The sequence below is a fragment of the Psammomys obesus genome, unplaced genomic scaffold, assembly GCF_907164565.1.
Source record: "Psammomys obesus unplaced genomic scaffold, mPsaObe1.curated_primary_1811, whole genome shotgun sequence".
Lineage (NCBI taxonomy): Eukaryota > Metazoa > Chordata > Mammalia > Rodentia > Muridae > Psammomys > Psammomys obesus.
This window is the reverse complement of record NW_026588368.1, coordinates 869364-884695: the sequence shown is the minus strand read 5'-3', so window position 1 is coordinate 884695 and position 15332 is coordinate 869364. Positions and strand designations below refer to the sequence as shown.

Here is a 15332-nt window from a genome sequence, read left to right as displayed (position 1 = left end):
GAGGCGGAGGCGGAGGCGGAGGCGGAGGCGGAGGCGGAGGCGGAGGCAGAGGCAGAGGCAGGAGGATTTCTGAGTTTGAGGACAGCCTGGTCTATAAAGAGAGATCCAGGACCGACAGCCAAGGCCAAGGCTACACAGAGAAACCCTGTCTCGAAAAAGTAAAAAACTAAAAAAAAAAAAAAAAACTGTAAAAAGAAAAGAAAGTATGTGTATCGCTTGCATTTGAGTCTGTGCACTGTGTGTATGAGTGATTCTTGCAGAGCCAGAAGAGAGTGTCAGAGCCCTGGAACTGGAGTTACAGATGTCTGTGAGCCACTACACTGATCCTGTGGACTGAACATGATTCCTCTGCAAGAGTAGTCCGTGCTCATAATTCTCCAGTCCCATTCTTCATACCCTTTTACAAGGAAATTTCCTTTCCATAAATTTTTGTGAGATCAGGACCATAATTAAAAGCTTTGAAACAAGCTGGGAGGTGGTGGTGCAGGCCTTTAATCGAGGCCCTGGGGAGGCAAAGGCAGGTGGATCTGTGTGAGTTCGAAAAACAACAACAGCAACAGCAACAGCAACGCTCTGAAACAACCTTCAATTGAGCACAGGGTATGAGACTCAGGGCTGGTGTCACACCCGCGCCACTCTGCAACTAATCTCAGAGAAGGCCTGACAATACCAAGGTTGTCTCACTGTGGAAGATGTCCATAAAGCTGACAGATGGCAGAGGCTGCAGACTGTGATGATTGTCACTGACTGCAAATCACTGAAGAGACAAGTCTCTGGTCTGTGAGGGATTATCTAGATTAGGCCAACTGAGGTGGGAAGACCCAGCCTGAATTTGGGGTATCATTCCCTAGCCTGGGGCCCAAGACTGAAAAAAAGGAAGGAGTGGGCTGAGCACCAACATTCATTGCTTCCTGGGCAAGCTGTGATCAGCTCTGTCAAGCTCCTGCCACCATGACTTCCCTTCCACCAAGGACTGTACCTTCAAACTAGGGAGTCAAAATAAACCCTTCCTTCATTAAGCAGCTTTCTGCAGGTATAGCCCATCATACCTCTTCATAACGTATGATTTGACAGGGCTGCAGAAAGAAGACCACAAACACCAGTGAGTCCTTCAACAGAAGCCACCCTTTCCCAGCACTCCAATTCCTACCAGCAACAACTCTTAGGACTCTCTTATCCAGGAGACAGAACTAAAACTTTCAGGTCAGGTTATCTCCAGATACAAAAGGGAAAAAAGAATCAAAATGACTAGATGACTGGACTTAAGCATTACATAAAGGTTTTGTTGACACACAATAAGCCTATAAGTAGTATAATTAAACCATAAGGCAGCCAGGTGTGGTGGGATATGCCTTTGATCCTAGCATGAGGGGCAGAGGTAGGCAGATCTGCGTTCAAGGCCAGCCTGTTCTATATAGTGAGTTCCAGGATAGATGATCCATTCAGTGAGATCCTGTCTCAAATAAACAACAAAACTATGAGCAGGCAGTTTTAGAGGTTATTCCCCTGCCTTTTTTGAGACAGGGTTTCTCAGTGTAGCCCTGGCTGTCTTGGATTTGCTTTGTAGACTAGGCTGGCCTCAAACTCACAGAGATCTACCTGCCTCTGCCTCCCTGAGTGCTGGGATCACAAGCAGGCTCACCATGCCCAGCTCTAGGGGTTATTTTCGAAGTAGATTGAATCTGCTTTAAAGGACGCTATGATAGGAACATTTCCTCCTGCAAAGGAAAGGGAGTAAATATCCACACATTCACCCTCAACAAAGGTACCAATGATCTGCAAGTACTGTGACAGGCTGTCTTAGGGTTTCTATTCCAGTGGTAAATCACCATGACCAAAAGCAACTTTGGGAAGAGAACTTATACTTCCAGGTAGCAGTTTATCACTAAGGGAAATCAGTGCAGGACTCTAGGAGGCAGCTAATGCAGAGGCCATGGAGGAATACTGCTGACTGGCTTGCTCCTCATGGCTTGCTCAGCCTTTCTTATAGCATCCAGGACCACTACACCGGAGTGGCACCACCCACAGTGAGGTGGGCTCTCCCACACCAATTATCAATCAAGAAAAAAGGTGATTCTGGTAGAAGCACTTTCTAATCTTCGGTTCCCTCTTCCCAAATGACTCTGGCTTGTGTCAAGTTAACATAGAACTAGCTAATACACATGCACTAACTGCAATGTTCTGATAACTACATAACACAAACCACCTAGGCCCTGGGTACTAGGTGGTACCTTTAATGTCTAATTTGAACAGAACTCTTCATAAAGATGCCAGGTCTAAGCATCCACACTGATGAGAAGAAACAAGGTAATTAACTAGAATGTTTATCACACAACCAAACTACATCTCAATTTCGTAATTTACTGAAACTAACTAAAATCTGTATAAGCTGAGTTGCCTCTATCCAAAACTCTTGGGCTCGGGAGTGTCTTTAATTTTCTGTATTTTAAAGTATTTTCATGTACATACTGTCTGGGGGATGGCAGAAAAGTCTAAACATAGACGTCATCATTACATATATATGCTTATACACATACCCTAACAAAATTACATATTTCCAATAATTTTGTATTTTAATAATACTAGTAAAAAAAACTTCGTGGTGTGGAATTTTCCACTTGTACCACAATGCCAGCACTAAAAAAGTTTGTTTTGTTTTTTTCAAGACAGAGTTTCTCTGTGTAGTCCTGGCTGTCCTGGAACTCCCTCTGTAGACCACGCTAATTTCCAACGCACAGAGACCCACCGGCCTCTGCCTCCCCAGAGCTGGGATTAAAGGCGTGCGCCACCACCGCCGGGTTCAGAGTTTTGGATTTTGAACCATTTAGAAATTTAGATTTCCACATTCGGGATACCCACAAGCTGCACTTCTCAAGGTTGCAACTCCACAAGACTAGACCCCAAGGACAGTCACAAGCTTGCTAACGAGTTACGACGTTGCCACTAAGCTCAACTATTTTACTTCAAAATAGTAGTAGCTAGTCATCGACTAGCTTTCTGGTTTTATTTCGTCTAACAAGCCATCCCTTAATGCCGTCTTTCTGCTCCTGAATGGGTGGCGCTTTAACCTCTCCGTGGTCTTGGTTTCCCGCTCAGTGGTGTTGCCGGAAAAGGAACGCGACCTGTCCGCGATTCCCGAAATGCCCCCTCGGTCACTCTCTGCAAGCCGCGGCTTCAGCTGCTCTTGCCACTCCAGCCTCTCCGCGGCCTTCGGGCTCCTGCGTGTGTGTTCTCCTCGCTGTCCACCGCCCGCCACGGCCCGGGTCGGCCCCTTACCTCCTTCCGGCCGTCCGGCAGCGCCCCAGGGCCCGCGCACTCACCTGCAGGTGACCTGCTTGGTACTCATGGTGGCGGGGACACGGGCTGGAGTCGCGCTTAAACCTCAGCCGCCAGCGTCGCGGCCCAGCCCGGCCCCGCCCCACGCGCGCAGTCGCGTCACTCCTGCGCGCGCCACCCCCCCTCGCGTGCGTCACCTCTAATGTGCCGGCTGGAAATTTAACCAGTCATAATTGGTTCCGCTCAGCGTGGGGCCGGAAGATCCCGCCTCCTTAGTGGTCCGGGTCTTAGGTTTCCGAGACTACGAGGCAGAGTGTATCTGGCATCCTGCACTTGGCCGATAGTCTGAGGGTGGTGGTCCTTACTTCCTAAGTTTCGGCCCCCCATATCCCAAGGCAGTCTTTTGCAAAAAGTAATTTTGTTATTTATTTTTATGATATGGTGTTTTTGGCCTGCATTTATGGCTGTGTGTAATGTGCATGCCGTGCTGGCGCAGGCCTGAAGAAGGAGTTGGATCACCTGGAACTGGAATTGTAGAAAGTTGGGAGCCGCTATGTGGGTGCTGGGAATTGAACTCTGGTCCCCTGCAAAAGCAGCCAGTGCTCCACTGTATAGAAATTAACAGCATGTTGACCCGGAAACATTGTTTTATTTTTTTCCATTTTTATAGAGATAGTACACTGTGTTCAGATGTGAAAGGTTTGCTGAGTGCTCAGCTCTAAATAAAACGTCCCTGTCAGCACCCTGACCCTGCAAGCAAGGCTCGGAGAACATCATGGAAGAGAGGATAGAAAGAATGCAAAAGCTGGAAGATGGGAGGAGTGCTGTGAAATGGCTCTCTCCTGGACATGACAGAGCATTAGACCCACAGCAGCTGTGGCTACCTGCTCAAGACTGGGCCCATGGCCAAGTGTGATGGCGCATGCCTTTAACCCTAAGGGGGCAGAGGCAGTTATGCCTTTGAGTTTGAGGCCAGTCTGATCTATATAGTGATTACCCGACCAGCCAAGACTGCATAGTGAGCCTTTCTCTGGAAAAAAAAAAAAAAAAAGTAAGAAAAAGAAAGAAAGAAAGAAAGAAAGAAAGAAAGAAAGAAAGAAAGAAAGAAAGAAAGAAAGAAAGAAAGAAGGAAAAGAAAGAAAGACTGGCTTCATCAGCATTCGGTCTCTGAAGCGGGGAGGGGCTCACAAAGATCCACTTCATCCACAGGGAGCTATAAGAAGTTGCTGGGGGGGGGGGTCCCCCACTCCTTGGTAGTGTAGCCACTAATAAGTTGCCCTTGCTCAAGTAAATAACCCCCTGTCCATACTAGTGGGAAAACACAAAAGTAAATATGAATAATTGACTAGAGACTTCTGTAACATGAGTCTAAATGAACTCAGTGTGGGAGGGAGGACGGCTCAGCTCACACCCATCTCCTTCACCCCGCACCTCAGTTGGTGGCTTGGATAGTGCCTCTCCTTCCTTCCACGGAAGCAAGCTGTGCCAACCTCATCCAGCTCAGTGGGGTCTCAGAGGTGTCAGGGGAGTGCTGTCAGTGGAGAGGCTGGCCCTCACCTGGTTGGCAGCCTAGACGTTTGGTTCTACCCTGTGCAAACTCTACACCTTCCCTTAGCATCCGATATGGAGACTTCAGCCTCGTGCCAGAAGAGCAGCTGCCCAGAAAATGAAGATGAGGAGAGTCTAGATCAGTACACAATGGAACAGGAGACACTACAAGGAATCTGAAGATGAAAGCCTGGGGAGAAAAACCAAACCAAACAGAACAACCGCAAACTGGCCATCCTGGAGAAAACTGGACGAGCAGGAAGCAAGAAAGCTTTTAGAGGGGTTTTCTCAGGGAGGTATCTGTCACAGAGACTGCGGACTCTCTATATGGCGTCAAGCTTCAAAGCTGAGCTTTGCACAGTGGCCTCAAGTAAGAACAGCAGACATCGTCCCGCGTAACTTCTCTAAAAATAGCCCAGCTTTCCTCAAGTGTGTCTCCAGCCCTCTCCCGAGGGCATGTGAGGCCGCTCCATAGCCAGGGAGACCCGCCCAGCGGAACGCAGTAGGACGCAGGTGGTTTGCAGCGGGCACATCTCAATACAGTGTAATGGGAACTAAACACTCTGGAAGGCCTTCATACCGCCCCCAGCCAGGACGGCTAACTCTGAAACAGACTCCCTTCCTCCCCTTGCTGGAGTTGCGGCAGCTGTTAGCCCTGAGTGCCGTCTGTGGAGCCACGCCTCAGTCTCGGAGCTCTGCCTGACACAGGACAGTCCTGGCTACTTACTCTAAACACTAAGGGGGAAAAGAGAGAAAAACAACAAAAACCCCTTGAACTATTTCACGTACTTGAGGCTGATGAGAGGAAGCGGCGGTTCTCAACCGGTTGGTCTCAACTCTTTAGGGGGTTGAAGGACCCTTTGACAGAGGTTGCCTAAGAGCATGTACTGCTGGACTCTCAGATGCTTCAGCAAGATCCTCCTTCCCTATGAGGTGTATTTTTAATTTATTTACTTATTTAATATACACTGGTTTGAATTTTGTCTTTAGTTACATTGTAAGATAGATATGTCTGGGGGAAACCTTTAGGGAAACAATTACCTTTTATCTGAGAAAGAAAGAGGAAGGAAGGCAGTGTGGGAAATAAAATAAATTCAAGAGACTAGTAAAAAAAAAAAAAAAGCAGTTTTTAATGTACCATTCTGCAAACAAGACATCAACCTAGAAAAAAGGCAAAACAGCCTCTTGCTTTGACAAAAAAAAAAAAAAAAAAAGTGGTTTTGTTTGTTTTGTTGTTGTTTACTTTTTTGTTGTTGTTTTTGAGACAGGGTTTCTCTGAGTAGCCCTGGCTGTCCTGGAACTAGCTCTGCAGACTAGGCTGGCCTTGAACTCACAGAGATCTGTCTGACTCTAGGTCCTCTGTACGAGGATTAAAGGCACGAACCACCACGGGCTGGCAAAACAGGGGTTTATAAAGTCCCCTAAATTATCAGAAATTCTTGCCCCCTTTTTAGACTTGCCTTCTCTCCAAATCCCCATCCAACTGGCTCAGGATACAGCCTTATTTAATGAATAAGTGGGGGCTTGAGACTGCCCCCTTTCTGTTGGAGAATTGAGTCATGAAGCAGGCTGCCTGTAACTCTCTAACTTTCAGAGTTCTGAAGCACCTGGGCGCCAGCTGACAGCTAGGGGAGAGGGGGTCCAAGCACCGCCTGTTTATCTGATGACCTCTGAGCCCTCCCCAGACAGAAAATGGACTATCACATTTGGGTTCCACCTCTAGCACTGTAAAAGGAAGAGGAATAAAAAGAAGAAAAAGGGAGGGACCCTTCATCTTCCTTGTTAATTTCCTTTACCTCCATCAAGAACCATCACTTGGGCTGAAGTGATGGCTCAGTGGTTAAGAGCACTGTCTGCTTTTCCAGAGGTCCTGAGTTCAATGATGAGATCTGGTGCCCTCTTCTGGCGTGCAGCTCTACATGTAGATAGCGCACGCATACGTAAAATAAATAAATAAATCTTAAAAACAAAACATCTCTTGGAGAAGGTACTTTGCTCTGCACAGTGTGCTTTCTTGTCACGTACACTATGGTCCAGTTCCAGCAGAAAGGCAGTCACAAAGAGCTAGTGGTAGTGCCACAAGGAAAGGCTGGAGGAAGGTGAGACAAGTTGCATGGGAAAGTAGGGCTTTAGAGGATGAGTAGGAGCTGGCTGACACCAGCTGCAAATTTGCATCGACACCTACAAAGAAACTTGGTGAGCCAGCTCAAATGAAAACTAGCTCTTTAAGAGCCCAGCAGGTGCTGCCGGGTTACTGGTTAATCTCCCTGGCTTAGTGTCTGAAGCATCCATCCAGGATATGATGTCACAGTTGATCAGGTTACTCAGGTGGTGTGAGTTCACCACCTGAGGAAAAGGAAGTCTCCAGAAAACTGTTCTGGCAGCCCAGGAATCAAACAGCATGCACTTCGAAGGAGCCGGGAAGCCTCTAATTAAATTCAGGCACTGCGAGAGGTCCATCTACAGTTTCAGTGTGCCCCAATGCTGTCCCCTGTGCCAGGGGGAGGTGGGCTCCACCAGGATAGAGGACGCACCTATCAGCATCTCAGATCCATTCTCCAACGGGCATCAAGAGAAATGTTCCTTCCTCCTCAAACCCACGAGAGGGACGTTCCTTAGGTACAGTGGCTCGTTATGATGGACTATGCATGCCATGCATTTCCTGCTCTGTGCCAGCCAGTGAACCTGCTTTGGAGGACATGTGCTGTGCCATGCAGTGTGTGCGGGGTTGCTTTGAGTAGACTGTTGTCCTTATGTCCTTATCTGCAGGCTTGTGTGTCCATCAGAGTGGGTGGTGTGGGACCAGGGGATGTGGCTTGCCTGCCTTGGGTGATTTTATGAGAGGAGCGTGTGCCGAGGCACCAACGGGAATAGCCAGGCAGTGAATGTTATCAGAGAGATATGGAATCAACAGCTCATAGCTTATGTGACAAGCAGGTGCAGTGTGCAGGGCAAAGAGTACAATCCCCAGAGATGGTTCCTGATGGAGGTGAACTGAATTAGCAAGGAAGCTGGGTGGTGGTGGCACACACCTTCAATCTGCCTAAACAGAACTGACTAGAGGTCAGAGGTCTGCTTGCTTTCATCTCCTGGGATGAAAGGTGTGTGTCACTACTTCGCAGTTGTGTGTTCCAGCTGGATCACGTAGACCTAGAAGGTCTTTGGATGTGATCACTTGCTAGAGCAGGCATGTTGCGAAATAAAATTCCTCTCCCCCCCCCCCCCCCCGAGAAAGGCTCTTGCTGTGTAACACAGACTGTCCTGGAACTTGCTAAGTTGAACAGGGTGGCCTTGAACATGTGATCTTCCTGCCTCAGCCTCTTGAGTGCTATGACAGACATGAGTGAACACAGGAGGCTCTTCCAGGCATTAAAACAGGCAGATTAATAAAATTCCAATAAAAAGTCAGTATAGCCATTGGTGCGTGCCTGTGATCCCAGCACTCAGGGAGGCAGAGGCAGGTGGATTCCTGTGAGTTCGAGTGAGTCCTGCAAAGTGAGTCCTGGACAGCCACTGTCTTGAAAACAAAACAAAAGTCAGTACAGCCAAGTGGCATGCACCTTTAATCCCAGCACTCGGGAGGCAGAGGCAGGCAGATCTCCGTGAGTTCAAGGCCAGCCTGGTCTACTGTGTGAGTTTCATGACAGCCAGGGCTTCACAGAGAAACTCTGTCTCAAACAACAACAACAACAACAACAAACCAGTATGTTTTATTCCTGAAACTGCAGAATTAATTTAATGTTCACTTTGAAAACTCAACCAAAGAAGCCAAGTGTTAGGGCTAGAGAGACAGCTCAGCTGTTAAAAGAGCACTGGCTGCTCTTCCAGAGGACCCAGGTTCGGTTCCCAGCACCCATATGGTGTCTCATGACCATCTGTAACTCCAGCTCCAGGGGAACCACGTCTCTCCTCTGGCCTCTGTGGGTTCTACACATCCATGGTGCAAACACATATATACAGACAAAACACCTCTACTCACAAATTTTGAAAATTTACAATATGAAGAAAAGAACAAGGAAAATCCACATAGAAGTTATTAATTTTAGATTCATACAATTACCTTTCAATATGTATTTTATATTACTCAAATATTCATCTTTTTGGTGTTCCCCATTCCTTTCTGTAGACCCCTAATCCTCATCTTCCATCATCTCTTTTGCTTCAAAACCTTCCTTTAACTTTCTGCTGTTCACTTAACCCAAGGCTGGCCTTGAACTTGCTATGTAGCCCAGGCTATCCTTGAACTCCTGATCTTTCCAGCATTTGTTTCCTTAGCTTCCTAATGACAGGAGCCCCTCTTGACTTATGTCCTCAGGAAAGATTATGCCATCATTGATGGAGTGGGTTCCTGAGAAAAGGTTCTCTTTCCTGCCCTTGTAACATCTGTTCATTTTCTAGCAAATACCAATTCTGATGGGCACAGTCCTTCCTGACATGGGCAGAATGGGCAAAGAGGTGTGGACATGGGTCGTATGTCATGGTGGCTGCAGACAGCCAAGGTAGCCCTGGGCCCATAGGCCTCTCCCAACAGGCCTCTCTCCTTGTCTTTCAGCCAATTTTCCAAGTCTGCCTTGAGTCCCACAAAACTTGTGACAAAAGGAGGATGAGCAGTAACCGAGGGACTCCCCAGGCTCTGTTTGAATGAGGTTGCATCGGTCAGCCCTGTTGCTTATGGCTGTGCAGTGTGTAGCGTGCACAAAGGAGCCGGTCAGGCACTAACATGCAGCCTGAACTCCACTCGCTGAGCCAAGGGCATGGTCCAGAACTGCAGAGGAGGACTTGTAAAGGGGCAATGGGAGAAAAGCCCTTTTTAACATACACTTCACACTCATCAGTTGATGAGGATTTGTTGAACTTCAGTCTCCTGTATCACGAAGTAAAGAAAACACAGATGTGCCAAACTAAAAGGGAAATGATCCTTCTGGAAGAAAGCCGTAAGAGCAGAGCCTCATGCTTTCCTGCATAGTCAGCCTGACTCCACAGACCCAGTGTTAACACTGGGCGATCTGGCTAGGGTGGAGCTGAAGAATGAAGCACCCAGAGAGTGACGAAACCAGCACTCAACACAGACATACTCTTGGTCACTCTGGAGTCTAGACTCTGAACCCACGAGGTCTCCATAGATCAGAACAGACCTTGGGGTTGACTGAGGAGAGGGAGCCATCCATGTCCCTGGCCGTCAGAAAGCTGGGGTTGCTTGCTCACTGAAGAGCTGGTCACGCAGCTGAGATCTGATACTGTGCCCTCCTAGGAATGCCCTACTGAGCAGGGTGTGCAAATCTAATCAAAGCACATTATATACAGGCCAGAAAGTATCATAATGATGCCTAGGATTTTGTTAATGTACAATAACAAAGTTTTTTATGTTGGGTTATAGGTTCAAGGCCAGCTTGGGCTACATGGTAAGCCTTTGTCTTAAACAAAAACCAATATAAAGAAGCGATTTTCAGTGTGTGTGTGTGTGTGTGTGTGTGTGTGTGTGTGTGTGTGTGTGTGACAGAGAGAGCATGTGCTGAGCTTGAGGAAGGCCCTGGTTGTGATTCCCAGAACTGACCAACCCAAACCAGAAAAATCTCAAGCCAACAGAGTAATGGTAAGAAACAACAGTTCAGGGAGTTCAGTACAGAGGCTGCAGACTGTCCTGAGCTGTGGTTTAAAAGGCTGAGGACCAAGCCAGGTGTGATGGTGGTGGTGGCAGTGGTGGAGGCGCTGCACACCTTTAATACCGCACTTGGGAGGTAAAGGCTGGAAGCTCTCTGAGTTTGAGGGCCGCCTGGCCTTACAGAGTGAGTTTCAAAACAGCCAGAGCTACACAGAGAAATCCTTTCTCAAAACCAAACCCAAACCCAAACAAACAAAAAAGGAGGCTGAGGACCTCGGAGACGACTGCAGGACCTTCTTAGGCACATTAGCTGGTGGAACAGTGAATGGACTCCCAGAGAGGAATGGAAAGCTCTTCCACCATAGAGTAGGGATACGGTTGCGAGTCCTGCCTTTGCTGTACCCTTTAGGCAGCCTACTGCTGATGGCAAGGTCAGGTACAGCTCATGGGGGAGGCCTATGCCCTCCTCTTTTAAATGCCCATGCTTCATATTCATGCTTGGCACAGTGCTTGTTGAGGGGCAAGGTGGCACACCTGCTGTTGCAGCTGCCCCGGGGGTCTGAGGCAGGAAGATCCTGAGTTCCAGGAAAAGCCTGGGCTATGCGGCAGGGCCTCTTATCAAAACAACAGCCAATGCAAACAGAACCCTCTATTTCAGGGACTACGATGGGAGGTCTGATCTGCACGTTGGCGTCACTAACACGCTCGGTGAGCATTTCCTACATTTTTCCAGCCTAAGAAAACCCCACAGTACCTTTAGGGGGAAGGAGGTTTCCAGACAGGATGAGGTCACAGCAACAGCACACCCATTCTGCCTTCCTTCCTGGCTTCCACTGCAACCTAAGTAGGTCATGTGACTTGGCAAGTCAGTATCACATACAGTCTATGTGTTGGGAAGACTAAAAACCTTGTTAGTGGTGCTGGGGTGGAAGCTAGGCAGGGACCTCTGTATGACCAACACTGAGCCACACCCCTGACTCTTGTTTGTTTTGTTTTTTCAAAAACAGCCTCACAAAGCCACACACTTCTGTGTTAGATTTTAAGAGGTTGAGTGGACCAAGACCTCAGTTCTTGTGTTTGAATTAGGGTGTGGACCCTTGGCTTCTGATTTCCCCACTCTCACACTCAGCCCACTACGCTGGGTCTCCCCACTACACTGGGTTCCCACACTCCAGGATTCAGGGATGAAATGGAATGTGGTCTGCAGTCTTTAGAAAGGTGGGCGGGGGTGGGGTGGGGCGGGAGTGGCTCTGTCAGAGCCCTTGCCCAGCCTGTTTGTGGTCCTTTGTCCCACCTCAAGAACATAAGTCAAAAGCAGGGGACTACCCACTCTGTCAACTGGCAGGATTTAGTCTCTGAGCTACTCACTGAGTTACTCCTGGGGAGAAGTAGCAGGACACTTGCCCAGGATGCATGCATGAGGCCCTGGGTTTGACTCCAACAACAAAAAAATTTAAACCCTCTTAAAAACAAAACAAAACAAAACAAAACAAAACAAAACAAAACAAAAAAAACTCAGGCTGGAGAGATAGCTCAGAGGTTAAGGGCACTGGCTGTTCTTCCAAAGGTCCTGAGTTCAATTCCCAGCAACTACATGGTGGCTCATAACCATCTTTAATAAGATCTGATGCCCTCTGGGCAGAATACTGTATAAATAATAAATAAACATTCTTAAGAAAAACCCCAAACCTCTAAATCTCACTAGATCAGTGGTCCTTAACCTGGGGGTCTTAACCCCTTTGGGGGTCACATATTGGATATCCTGTATATCAGATTTTCACATTATGATTCCCAGCAGTAGCAAAATTACAGTTATGAAGTAGCAATGGAAAAATTTAGTGGCTGGAGGTGACCACACCATGGGGAGCTGTATTAAAGGGGCACAGCATTAGGAAGGTGGGGGACCACTGTACTAGATGGACAGCTGCTCCGACAGTAGCAGACAAGTGTGACCCAGGTTCACGGGATTTGTGTCATGTTCTGAGCACCTGTCGCAGACTGCCTGACTCTGCTCTGGGTTTTCAGGGGTGGTGTATAATTACAACGCGCACGGTGTGCAGCGAGACTCGGCAGGCTGGGAGCGGAGTCTCAGTGTTCCACTAGTGCAGCCCAGCATGTTTGGACTGATGGACCAGTGGGACAAGTACTTGGAGGACTTCTCTGCTTCGCCAGCCTGGCTGCCCCACAGGTAGGTGTCTAGAAAGACCACAAGCCACTATCCTCACTGCTTCGCAGCCACTGCCCTTTCAAGTACAGTCCATGCCTGAGACTGTCAATCTGTGACAAGTTACAGAAGCTTGTGGCTGCATGCCTGTCTGTAATCCCAGCACTCAGGGAGGAAGAGCCAGACACATCTCTGTGAGTTCAAGGCCAGCCTTGTCTACACTGCGAGTCCAGGACAGCTAAGGCTACACAGAGAAACCCTGTCTCAAAAAACAAAAATCTGTTTGTGAGACTATTTCCCTGGCTGATTCATGGGTCTGAATTCTTGGTTCCCCAGATGGTGGCGCTATTCTGGGAAGGAGGTTGTGGATCAGGAGCAGCTGGGGCGGGGCTGGAGGAAGCGGGTCCCTGCTGTCAGCCTTGGGGCTGAAGCCCGCCTTCCTGCCCCACCTGTGCCCTTTGCTCCTTGGAGGTGTGAGCAGCAGTCTCACACTCCTGGGGCCACTGGCCTCCCCACAGGACGCTAGGCTGGATGGATCCCTCAGAGCCCAAATAAGGCCCTCCTCCAGGAAGCTGCTGCTTGTCAGTCAGTCACTTGGCTACTATGATCAGGGGTTGTGCCATGGAAGTTTTGGGGGGAGGGGCAGCAAACACGGCTGGGTAAAGTAATGAATCTTGCTGCTCACTGGAGCTTTGTGAAACTGCTTAGCTCTTTCAATGGTGTGATAAGAGGCTTTTAAGATTTATTTTTTAAAATTTATTTATTTTAAATGTGTCTGAGTGTTTGGCCTGAGTGTGTTTATGCATGAAGAGGGTGTTGGATCCCCTGGAACTGGAGCTACAGATGGTTATACAGTGCTGTGTGGGTACTGGGAACTGAATCTAGGTCCTTTAGAAGGTCAGGCATGGTTCTTAACTGCTGAGCCCTCTCTCTAGCCACTACCCCGCCCCCCAAGATAAGATCTCATTGTATATAGCCCAGGCTGGTTACAAGATCACCAACCTCCTGTCTCAACCTCCAGAATACTGGATTACAGGAGAATGTCACTATGCCTAGCTATAAGAATGTATTTTTAAACATACATAGAAAACCCAGATTATATTTCATAATTATATATAATATATATTTGAGACAGGTCTCTCTACCTAACCTTGGCTGTCTTAGAGTGCTAGAATCAAAGGTGTGTGCCACCACCACCAGGCATTATTTTATTTCTTGACATAGGTTTTCACCAGGTAGACCTATCTACATGGTGATAGAACTCTTAGAGATCTATCTATTTGCCTATACCCCTGCCTCTGGGGTGCTGGGCTTACAGCCTGTACCACTATGCCTGGTATTCCTAAACTTTTTAAAACACTGTTTACAGCGTAAAAACATTTAAGTTTCATTTTTTTTTTTTTTGTTTTAGCAATTTGAAATTAATTACTCTTTTTTTTTTTCTTTTCATTCTTTTCTTTTCATTCGTTTTTTTTCTGGAGACAGGCTCTCACCATGCAGCCCTTGTTGGCCTTGAACTCACAGAGATCTGTCTGCTTTTGCCTCCTTAGTTCTGGGATTAAAGATATGAACTCCATGCCTGGTCTACATTAAAAAAAAAACTTTTAAGATTACATTTTATTAATTTATTTTGTTTGCCTCTGGTGAGTGTGTGTGTGTACACAGCACATGTATGGAGAGCAGAGGACAACTTGAAAGAGTTGGTTCTTTCCTTCTATGAGTCCTGGAGATTGTCAGGGTTGGTGATAGTTGCCTTCACCACTGAGCAGCTTTTAACATCAGCATTCTCAGGGGCCAGCATGGTGGCCTCAGCTATCTGCCACTGCTGAAGTGGGAGGACTGTTTGAGGCCGGGAGTTCAAGGCCAGCCTGGAAAACAGCGGTGACTCTTAACTTCACTGAATCTCACTCGTGTCTTCAAGGTATGACGAGAACCACCACAATTGCTCTAGCTTCGCCCTCACCTTCATTAACCTCGTCCTTGCCATGGAGGGCAAAGAGCCGCTGGACAAGAGTGAGTTCACAGAAAAGTACGTGATCCCGAGGACACGCCTGGCCTCCAAGTACATCACACTCTACAGGGCCATCCAGGAGAGGGGCTTCCATGCGACTGACCAGCCGGGCCCAGTGAAAAGCCCCTCCTAAGCAGTTTGTACCCAATGCTGGGTGCGAGGGTGGTTGGGACAGGACATTTTGGTTTACTAGCTTTAAATGGTACTGCACATTTCTAACTACTTAATTGTGACTAATTAAAAAAAAAGTGTATGGTTTTCCTTTAAGCTTATTATAAAAATTATAAGATCAACAAACACAAATAAAAATTTATAAAACTAATAAAATCACAGAGTATATAGCTCAGTGGGAGAACTGCCTGCCTATTATGTAAGAGATCCTAGGTCCAGCCCCCTGTACCACACCCCCCAATTAAGAAAAAAATAAAAATGCCCAGGGTTAAAAAAACAAACAAACAAACAAACAAAACAGTCATTACAACTTAATTTCTCTAACAGCTGTGCTTTTAAGTTGTGAGTGTGCTAGAATCAGAGCGGAAGAACATTATTCACTGACAGAAAACTCTCTGTATCAGTGAATTTGTACCGAACACGTTGACTTTGTGACGTGAAAGAAAAGAGTGAGGGGCTGGCGGGCAGGAGAGGGAGGCTCGAGCTCGGAAGGTATAAGCATGTCTCCCATCTGCACTTGAGGGCACGGAGGGCTGGGGATACAGCCGAGCGGTAGAAGG

The 15332-nt window shown here is 47.6% G+C and overlaps 2 protein-coding genes across 4 annotated transcripts in view; one reads left to right on the top strand and one right to left on the bottom strand.

The window, feature by feature from the left end:
* Mkrn2 (makorin ring finger protein 2) overlaps nucleotides 1–3443 on the bottom strand; it is a 20805-nt gene extending 17362 nt beyond the window's left edge. For 2 of the 3 annotated variants that reach the window (XM_055604230.1, XM_055604232.1), the window contains exon 1: nucleotides 3321–3443. In XM_055604230.1, coding sequence (XP_055460205.1) covers nucleotides 3321–3346 — 26 coding nt within the window. In that variant the 5' untranslated portion in view covers nucleotides 3347–3443. Of the gene's footprint in view, nucleotides 1–3276 lie in introns of all 3 variants that reach the window. The other variant, XM_055604231.1, reaches the window with a different exon arrangement.
* Nucleotides 3444–7157: 3714 nt separating this feature from the next.
* Mkrn2os (MKRN2 opposite strand) lies at nucleotides 7158–14984 on the top strand. Its single transcript, XM_055604219.1, has 4 exons — nucleotides 7158–7443; nucleotides 11085–11134; nucleotides 12452–12614; nucleotides 14512–14984. The coding sequence occupies exons 1-4, from the start codon at nucleotides 7226–7228 to the stop codon at nucleotides 14732–14734; spliced, it is 654 nt and encodes a 217-aa protein (XP_055460194.1). The 5' UTR covers nucleotides 7158–7225; the 3' UTR covers nucleotides 14735–14984.
* The last annotated feature ends 348 nt before the right edge of the window (nucleotides 14985–15332 follow it).